Here is a 10,208-nt window from a genome sequence, read left to right as displayed (position 1 = left end):
ATGGCGGCTTTAACAATAGGCTTGCAAGAGCTATTTGAGAGCGTGGTTTTCGACTGTCCATGCGAAAGACACTTTGTTTATGGCATGGCATTTCTTTGGGCTCCATCTTTTCTTCTCTTTCTTCCGGGAATTCTGTTGGAAAAAAATTTATGGCGGAAGTTCCCAAGGAGAATTTACAAAACGGACAATGCTGAAAAGCCGATTACTCGCCAGTTCAGAACATTGTTGTTTACCCTAGATATGTTTGTACGAGCAAGTGTCGCACCAATCGCCTGGTTAGTTATGTCCTTTCTTCAACAAAAATACTACACCTGCGCGTATTTTGGTCCACCGCTCGACAGAGATAAAGCACGGAACAACGCTAACGACGGATGTTATTCAAAGTTAGGCGCCCGATCTATTGAGCTTGAAGACAGCTATAAAACCAACAGTCACATTGCTGGCTGGTCACTGATGATCATCGCTATGCTTACTCTGTTTGCCTCTATTTGCATTCGTCGATGTAACGAAAAAGAAAAGCACCTTCGAATGCCCAGTCCTCAGTATTACCTCTATGTTGAAGCTAAGGAAGCCTTGGAGCAGTTTCACACCAAAGCAAAGGAACTCGCCAAGCAGAACGCTACAAGAAATATACAGATCTTTTTCCAGAATGCAAATAAAAAGGGGTTCGATGAGAACATCCAGGAAGTTGCAGAAAACGTACTATCTAAATATGAAAAGTTTTTCCCCATACCACCTGAAAGCCCAACATATACGACACCCGTCGTTATGGTAGACAGTCCTCCGAAGTTTCCAATATTGCAGGTCTTAGAGATAGATGGTCCACAAATCCCGAAGGATGAATACCCCAGGCATACCACAATAGAAATCGATGAAGACTCGGAAAAACTACAGTTGAAGCCACTGAATCGCGACAGAGTTAAACTCAGCCGTCAGCACGGCCAAAACGGTGATCCAGTTTGAAAGTCTCGGAAGTCGGGCGTCTAGTGGATTTGCAGACACTATTTTCCTAGAAATTTCTACATACAGTGGGTCATGTCATAAAGTCTATTGGCCATTTTCGGGTGTTGTGTCAGAATGCACCATGGATTGTTTTGGGTACGCTATTTCTTCTTTCATTGGCTATTACGTTGCCCAGAAAACTAGGTCAAAAGGTGTCCCCAAAACAGTTCCACAGTGCAGTTCGACACAAAACCGATCAAGTCCTAATCTCACCTCCAAAATGGCCGATGACCTGTAGACCCCGATCAAGGAGAAAGAAAAGGGACTCTTGTTTCTTTAGTTAGAGAAGTATAACGTGCCGTCAAAACTGGTTTATAATCTCATGTTCCAGTTTTCAAGTCCAAATTCATTTGAAAACGATGAAGGTATATATACATGTAACCACAGCAAATGATTTCTTGTTAAGAGACGAAACCATGCTCAGCACTAGGTTACCATAAGCTCTCAAAACACTTGGCGATGATAGCTGAAACAATTCAGAAATTTGTATGAAATTTTATAATATGTGAAATACGAATTTCATGAAGGTATTCATGGAATTCCTTAAATCTCAGCTCACTGTTGTCAATTAAATTTGCGGCGATTTCTCAGGCATCATGCAGTTAAAATTTCAGCCCATTTTTCAACCTTCAATAGCAGTTATTTTTTTGGATCCCAGATCTCCATCAGTTAAATACTTTGAATTTGTTGCTTGAAAGCTTAAAATTTTAGCCAATTCTTAGCTGTCAGTGAAACCCTATCAAGAGCTTCCTACACGTTGGTGTTTTAATTAAGAGCCAGTCTCTGCAAGATCTTCATATCGAGTTTTGCCGACAAAATAGATTTCGCTCATAATTTTTCTGTAGGCTTCTTTTAATAAGTATATAACAAATATTGAAACTAGATTGGAGAAATTCGCTTCTGTAAATTTTTTGTTAACGAATTTTCTTTCGGCACCACGTGAGGGCCTGAGATGCTTATGAAATATGCGAATTTTGTCAAAATTCAACCGATTGCTCCGGATAAAAGAGTGCGACCCAAAGCTTCCAATTTACTAGTTATTTTAGTTGAGCCTTTATCTTTAAAATAATAAAGGTCAGAATCATCGACACCTTTTCGTTTAGAAAATCTGCGGAAACACACTTAGCCCCTTTGACCCATTTAGCGAAACATGCGATTTTAGCCAAATTCAGTGGATTAAACTGAAGTGGCTCACGCTTACTGGCTCTCCTGCATATCATTGTGTAGTTCAATCCTTCAGCTACTGAATCGCGTTAAAAGTTTGACGGCCATTCAGGTTCGGTCGAGGGGTGAGTGGCGAAATCATTTCGCCGACGTTTCGCCGTCGCGAAGTCCAGAAGGATTATCAGAATAGAAAGGGAGAATTCGGGTAAATGCCACTCGAAAATTGTCCATTTCTTAAGACTGCATACTTTCAATTACTGTTTTCCATGTGGCTATGGTTTTAACCCAACGAAGAAGGAGAGAAGACGGTGGAACGTGAAGTTACTGTGTCCGCCATGTTTTTGTATTGTAGTGTTTGTGGAACGTATGGAATCTGGAATCCGGAATCCAGAATGCGGTATTCGCAACTCGTTCAAATGTCACCTGTTGGAGCATATTGTATACTTTTATCCTTTTTTTTTATTAGCCGAAGCTTAATTCGCATTACAATAATTATTTCATCTTTAACTTAACAGGATGTTGAATGGCTCAGAAACCTTGGCTTATAAGGGCATTAAGAAATCCCTATCGAGCTTTTTGCTGCTATTCAAACGTGTCCTCAGTTGTTACATAACTAATTATAGAAAATAAGTTGTCAAAACAGCAATCAACTAGGTATAGTTCCATTCTTCAGCTTCTGAAGTTTTTATTAGTGTTGTGAACTACAAAATAACATTCCAAGTGTAGAATGGATGTTTGAAATAAACGAAGAAGTCCATCCGAAGAAAGAAATCCGTGACAAAAAATCTCTATTTGCCGGAAACGGGATCTCTATAAGAGACATTACCAGAACTTTTATTTGGCTGCGTGATTTTTTCACGCTTTATTGCAAGAAGTTCACACCTTAGGGCATAAATTATAGGACCCTTATTTGTCTTCCCTGTGCTCGCTCGTTAAAAAAACAAAATTATAAACATATTATATATATTAAGTTTGGGAAGGAAAAGGAAAGTGAGTGCTTGAGGTTTCCGCTTTGTTAGCGACGAGATACCGCTTTTCTATAGCGAGAAATGTTGGTGGTAAGTGCATATTTTTGCGATTGGGAAGTTTTTCGCTTCACAAACTAGGAGATACCGCTTTATTGCAAGGAACGTTGGTCGATATTTCTACGCGAGAAGATACCGCTTATAGCGACGAAGCTGTGTTAGTGAATGTACATAATTTATTTCTTGGGCATATTGGGAGTTTCCGCTTTTCGTGCGAAGGGATACCGCTTTTGAGGCGAGGCCTGTTTGTCGTTTTTTGTTCGGAGGTACCGCTTCTTAGCGAGGAGTACTGACAGCGGATGTGTGTATATTACCTTCGCATAATTGAAGTTTCTGTTTTGTCATAATAAGATACCGCTTTTAGGCGAGGAAATTCTATTAGTGGTCATTATATTGTTTATATACCTATTTCACGCATTCCAGTTCTGATTGTTTCGCGTTGTATGCTAGCGAGGACATGTAGCTCCATGTTGTAGGAAGGAAGGAAGCATGCAAAAAAAAAAAAAACAAACAAGAAAAAAAAAGGTTGGGAGAAACGGAAAGCAAATGAGATCAACAGGGGAGACAGGGACGTTAGATCGTTATCATACCGTATGGTTATGTCTTTTCGCTTTTGCCCGTAGTTTTCCACTTTACATGTATATTTGAGGGATACCGCTTTGTAGCGAAGTGTCTTAGTCGTGCTGATTTGGCAATGTTTTTCTTTTATGACTGTGGTTGGTCTTCTTTAGTTTTTGTTTAAGGTGCTTTCTTTTCCTTTTGGAAATTTAATTGGTTTCTATGCGTCCCGTTTTGCCACCGTGTTTGTCGTTTTCGTTTCGTTTACCTTTGTTTCTTTAAATTTTTTCTCTCGTCTGTCATGCTGACGTTCGTTTGGTTGAGTTAGAAAGAAAGGTCCGAGCCCTTGAGCAGGAGAAAACTTTGGAGACTACCGAGGATACTTTGGTTAACCTTAGAAGATACCTTAACCGCCCTAATAGCGCTTTTGACCGTTTCGAAGTGTTGGACATTTTACAAGCTTTAGTGCGCCTCGCGCGCACCCAAGCACACCAGAAGGCTGAAGAATATGCCGCGGCCCTAGACTAGGTACGAGCGAGATGGGACTCTCTCAGTTCCCCCGAGTTGCAGCGTTTATTGCTAGGGCTGTTGGGAGACCCCGTTAGAGCTAAGGTCGCTAAAGAAGCCGCTTCCATACTAAAGTCTGCTTCCAAGACGTCTGGTCAGTCGCACGTTGGCCCTATACGTCCAAGGCTTGGAATACCGTTCGGGCGACGACCATGTTTCAAGTGTGGCCGCTTGGGTCATTTTGCGCGCACGTGTAGGGCCACTCAGGCGCCGTTTCCGTACGGACGGGGTCGTGGAACCCTTAGTTCTGGAGGGCGAGCAAGCCCTCGCTGATATACTCGCTTGATTTTTGATTTACAAGATTTTGTTGGCTTGTAATTTCCTTCTTGTTTTATTTTTCGCTCTTAAGAGCCAATGTCTGTAATTTTCGAGAATCGGTTGACAGTCGTGAATTTTTGAATTTCTTAATATTTTGCTCAAATAATCTCTATAGTACACTAATTTCCAAAATCACCTTAAAACTTGTAACAACTTTTTATTTTTTCAGGAATCAGGTAAAGTTTGAAAAACTCTAAATCGGCGCTCTTTCGAGTATGAAATTAGCGAAAATTGAGCATTTTCTTCGCGCTCGTACATAAAAACGGAAAAATATCTCTAGATGAAATCAAGTCACAAAACAGACACACATTTTTAATTTATAATTCAGCAATTAACTTTAAATAAACCGTTTAAATGAGACTGTACCGGCCGCAAGAAGAAACACAGTTTCAGCACTTTTCAAAAATGGCAAATTTGACCTAACTTCACCATCATAAAAACCCACTTGGTACATGCAATTTCAGTATGAAACATAAACTGTATTAAAGCATATCCTTTGCTGTTGTTTGTGTTAAAATATTTCCGGCGGCATTCCAAATGCGCACCGTCGAGAGACCAAAACCTGAAGGGTATTTTGACACCAGGAAAGGGCGTGCAACAAGCAAGTTTCGACGCTTGGAATATTAATCCTTTGCAAACATAAGTTACTTCGACATTTAAACCCTAGTCAGAGTTGTAACGGTTTCAGATTATATTTCGGCGTTTCTGTTCGGTTTAACATGATTCCTTTCAACTGATTTTTGCGATAAACCATAATGAAGAGACACGAATACGCAGTTCAAATCAAAGTTCGTAGAGAGGAATATTGTCAAAATACTCGCTTGCTATAGTTTTAATCGTATTGAAACCTTAAAATCAGAAAAGTCATTTACTTACTTGAACTTCATGATGCTAGACGGGGTCACAGTACCGCTAACTAAATTCTGCTTCAAGGCAGATTCAAAGTTAAGTTTGTGTATGTTTTCAATCTGTCAACAAGAGGGAAGATAACATTCCGGAAGTGCGTGACGTGTAACGCGCCGGAAAAGAAATTGCTGGTATACAAGTTTTACGGTGCAAGTCTTTGTTGTATGTTCGTATAGCATCTCGCACATATTCAAACTTGGTTTGTGGCGCCTGTGGCCCCAGTAATGCTGAATGTATTGCGATCATAGAAAAGATGTCGTGAGTCACTTGGTATGCTCCTGACTTGTTAGTCACGTGAGTATGTTAATGATAGAAGTAAGGTTTTCTGCATTTATGTTAGGTGACCTTTGTTTGATCCACGAAATTGGCGCATGAACATAAGAGTTTTTCCTCACCACCGCTAAATGTTTGGTTCCGGGTGGCGGTGCAACAAATCACGTGGTACCGTTCTAGATCAGGCTACTGGCTGCTCATAGAGGGGTCCATAAAGGCACATTGATTGATGACTCTGTATGGCCTGAAGAAAATGATTTACGCAGACGTTTTCTGAGCGACGAAGGTGCAGCTTTTACACTCCTTTTTCGTTTCGAAAATAGACGAGCACGCAAGCGAAGCGAGCGCGCGAGAGAGATCTCCTTGCGCTAATAGTCAATAAATCCCATGCGGTATTTATTTTCATACGCGAAAAACGACGATCAAAGAGAAAATAGATCGACGATCTCTACGAAAGTGCTTGCTATTATTTTGGTGAACTTTACAAGAGTTCTCAAGTGACTATGCTAACGTCATGAAAAGTCTACTTAGCTTGTTTAAGTTTAGCTAGGGCAAGAGGAGGAGATGGGTGGGTTGGTACACATACAAAAATTCAAGTCTTTATCACTCCACTTAGAGCTAGCAGACTTTGTTTGATCCACAAAATTGGCGAATGAAAATATAAGTTTTTACTCACCACCGCTAAATGTTTGGTTTCGGGTAGCGGAGCACAAATCACGTTGTACCGTTCCAGAACCGCCTACTGTCTGCTCATTTAAAAGGGGTCCGTAAGCGCACATTTAAAATTAATGACTCTGCGCGGCCTGAAGAAAATGATATACGCAGACGTTTTCTGAGCGACGAAGGTGCAGTCTTTACACTTCTTTTTCTTTTCGAAAATGGCCACGGACTTCTCCCCTCGCCCTTAATTCGCTGCTAGGCAGTCGTTTTTGCCTGAGGGATACCACCACGAAGGAGTTTTAGCACACAGGTCTCTGCTGGTGCAGACCTAGCGAAAAGGGCATGTTCTATCTGAAATTTTAAATCGATATGAAAGGCTATTTTCCGATTTGGTTAAAAGATGATAAGTAAAATGGCTGAAACATTTTAAAGCATTTTTTCATTTAGGCGACGGATTTTGACGTTATGAAAAAGAACTTCAGGTCAGTGAATTGCTTTATTTTCTAGCCTGCGAACAAGTGCCGGGGGGTGGTGGCGGAGAGAGCCAGGTGATTATTTCTTTTTTTAGGCGGGAGCTAGCCGGTACGTGCATTCTAGTCTAACGCCATAATGTGTAGACTGGCCTTTAAGGGGCGGGAGATCAGATCGTCAACAGCAGGTTGAGGTCTAGCCAGAAGATACCCTTGCTGCAGAGGAGCAATGCAATACCACTTTCGGTAATTTAAACATGTTAAATACTTGTATTTCGCTCATTAAATGTGTCCATTGTCCATTGTCGATTTGTGGTTTTTCAGGAATGTTCTTTTGCGGAGCATTGGACAATTTTTCTTAAACCAGTTTTTTACTCGTTTCCATTTCCCTGCTCTACCTTCATGCTGCATATGGCGTACGTGTGTACCTAAATCCCTCAATTCATACTGAGGTGATCGATGGAGAAGTCTATACGCTAAGCGGGGTTAAGATTAGTTAATAAAAACCAAAGGCTCAGAAGGCTAAGTGCAATGAAAAGAAAACTAGTGTGAAACGTTTTGCAGACTCGGCTTACTCTATTTGTTTTCTTTCTCTGTTTGAGTTTCGGCTTGTGCATCCTCAAATCAAGTTTAGTTCGACCTCTTTTGGGGAATATAAAATATAAAAATAATTTTAAAAAAACAGTGTTAATTGTCATTTTATTTTTTCTTGTATACTCGTGCGATGATTTATCCTTGTCTGTACAGTTGCGTGACAAGACTCAAATCACACACGGGCTTTTATCACGCAACACAGGGTTTAGTCCGTGGCTAAACGACGGAAGATTTCAGTAAACTGCGGCCACTTGCGGTTGAAACGACTGGTAAGTAAATTTTTATAGATCTTGTATGTCATTTAGAGCTAGCAAGCCGTTTCTAGCGGCTTTATTTTAGGTGCAGAAACTCGAGGTCAATATTTACACTCAACACGAAATTAGCAGCCAGAGCAGCGCTGTCTTTTTCAGCTACTTGCGTGCAATCAAATGCAGGGTTAATCTACTTAGTTCTTTTTCATTACCATCAAATTGAAAAGTGTTTTCAAAAGATTTTAAGAGCTTCCCGTAATTTGCCCCTTGTAAAAGAAGTTAAGTTTGCAAAAACGTTTGTGTGCTTACACTTGCGGCTAGTTTGTTGCAGCGTTCCAGCGTGCGAAACTACCCTGCACGTTTCGGGGTCTCAGCGACGCACTTTTGTAATGCCGCCAAACATTTTTTAACACAAGAAACGGCAAAGAATGTTCTTTAAAATAGTGTTTGTTTCATGTTGAAATTCTATATACCAATTGGGTTTTTTTGATGGTGAAGTTAGGTCAAATTTGCCATTTTCGTAAAGAGCCGAAATCGTGTTTCTTCTTGCGGCCGACACAGTCACATTTAAACAGCTTATCTGAAGATAATTGCTGAATTATGAAGTACAAGTCTGTGTTTGCTTTGTGAATTGATTTCATTGAGAGATATCATCCCGTTTTTATGTACGAGCGCAAAGAAAATGCTCAATTTTCGCTAATTTCATACTCGAAAGAGCGCCGATTTAGCGTTTTTCAAACTTTGCCCGATTCAGGAAAAAATAAAAAGCCGTTACAAGTTTCAATGTGATTTTTGAAATAAGTGTACTATAGAGATTATTTGGGCAAAATAGGAAGAAATTCAAAAATTCACGACTGTCAACCGATTCTCGAAAATTACAGACATTGGCTCTTAAATAAAACATTTTGCTTGTGTTCATCTTTGTCCATGTCTTTTTTTTTTTTTTTTTTTTAAAAAAAAGCCCTTCTCGTCGTTGACCCTGGGGAACCTCCTATGTGTCTCTGTTCTGGACCTGGTTTGGATTCTGGGGTCAACGAGGGGTTGGTTTCCCTGTTTATCTCCGCCTAGCTTTACGGTTTTCCCTTTACTCCCTTTTTCAGACGCGTCATTCTTGTTTCGCCTCGCGGGTCTTGGAGGCTCGGGACTCGTATTTACAGTTTAGCGGATCTGGGGCCCGTTTCTCGAAAGTCCCGGTAACTTTACGGGCCCGAAATCAAATATTCAAATCGAAATATAAAGAATAAGAGCGCGGGTCCTGGCTAGCAAACTACTCCATTTTGTTTCATTAACTGACAGTTTTATCATGTTAGATGCAAAACTATTGAAACCTCGGTCTTTAATGTAAACGGAGACAGCTTACCGGGCCCGTTAATTATCGGGACTTTCGAGAAACGGGCCCCTGTCCCTCTTCGCCCTTTGGCACAGGGAACCCAGCCCTTCGTCGGCCCCCTGGTCTCTCCGGAGATGGTTTCCTCACGCCCGGAATTAGGTGTTTTGACCAACCTTCGCTTCCGTGACCCAGGTCATTTTAAAGCTGGTATGCGTCACGAAAGTTTCCCTGTTCGGCAACGTCTTCTGGCGGATTATTCCTGTGTGGTGGATCTTCTCGAGATTCTCCGGGATGGTGTTCGTGTAGAGAATTTTTTAACCCCATTTAGGGGGGATTTTAAGAGGCAGTTCTACCATGCGCAGACCCCTCCTTCCATTCAGATCAAGAACGCTGCTATTTGCGCACAGTTCGCTGATTTTATTAGCGATACCATTGTTCAGTGGGTGGCATCAGGGGTTTTGTCCGTTTGGGGAGAGGTTGGAGTCGTGTCTCCGCCTCATTTGGTCCTTCCTATTACCATTGAGCCGTCCAAACCTCGTCTCTGCCACGACGAAAGGTTTTTAAATTTATAGATTAGGGATCTTCCATTCAAATTAGATCACCTGGCGGATTTGCCCCGGTATGTTTTGCCTGGGCATTTCCAGACGACCTTTGATGACAAGAGTGGCTACCAGCATGTTCGGCTGCATCCGTCGTCGGAGACGTACTTTGGGCTCAAGTGGGATAATTTCTTTTTTGTGTTTCGTATGGGAAACATAACGATACTCTACAATACACACACTACATGGGGTATCTAGTACCCGGGGGAGAGGGTATTGCCATGTATGGGCTATATAATTATGTGCCGCCTTGAAGGGTATGGTTTTCAAGCAGTTTATTCTGGGATGGGGTATATAAATCAGAGAGTTTGGGTCTAGAATTGGGTATCATTTTCAAGGAAACTTATCAATAGTTTAAAGATTTTAGTCTCGACTAGGGAAACCGGGAATTACCACTCAAAAACATAAAAAAATTCAAATCGGTTTTGTTTTAACTTGTTTTGGCTAGACTGTGCTGGTGACCTCTGTCAGTAGTTTCTGGAAAACAGCTA

General features: G+C 41.1%; 1 protein-coding gene across 1 annotated transcript; it reads left to right on the top strand.

The window, feature by feature from the left end:
* On the top strand, positions 1-963 carry LOC140949385 (calcium homeostasis modulator protein 5-like). The gene has a single exon (XM_073398544.1). It carries the CDS (start codon positions 1-3, stop codon positions 961-963), a length of 963 nt encoding a protein of 320 aa, XP_073254645.1.
* Positions 964-10,208: the final 9,245 nt, after the last annotated feature.

Source organism: Porites lutea, chromosome 10, assembly GCF_958299795.1.
Source record: "Porites lutea chromosome 10, jaPorLute2.1, whole genome shotgun sequence".
Taxonomy (NCBI): Eukaryota; Metazoa; Cnidaria; class Anthozoa; order Scleractinia; family Poritidae; genus Porites; species Porites lutea.
Note: the sequence above shows the minus strand (reverse complement) of the source record. Positions and strands in the feature narration are given on the sequence as shown.

Bases quoted from the DNA above. Each gene is read 5' to 3' on its own strand.
- LOC140949385 (XM_073398544.1), top strand. From the start codon at position 1: ATGGCGGCTTTAACAATAGGCTTGCAAGAGCTATTTGAGAGCGTGGTT.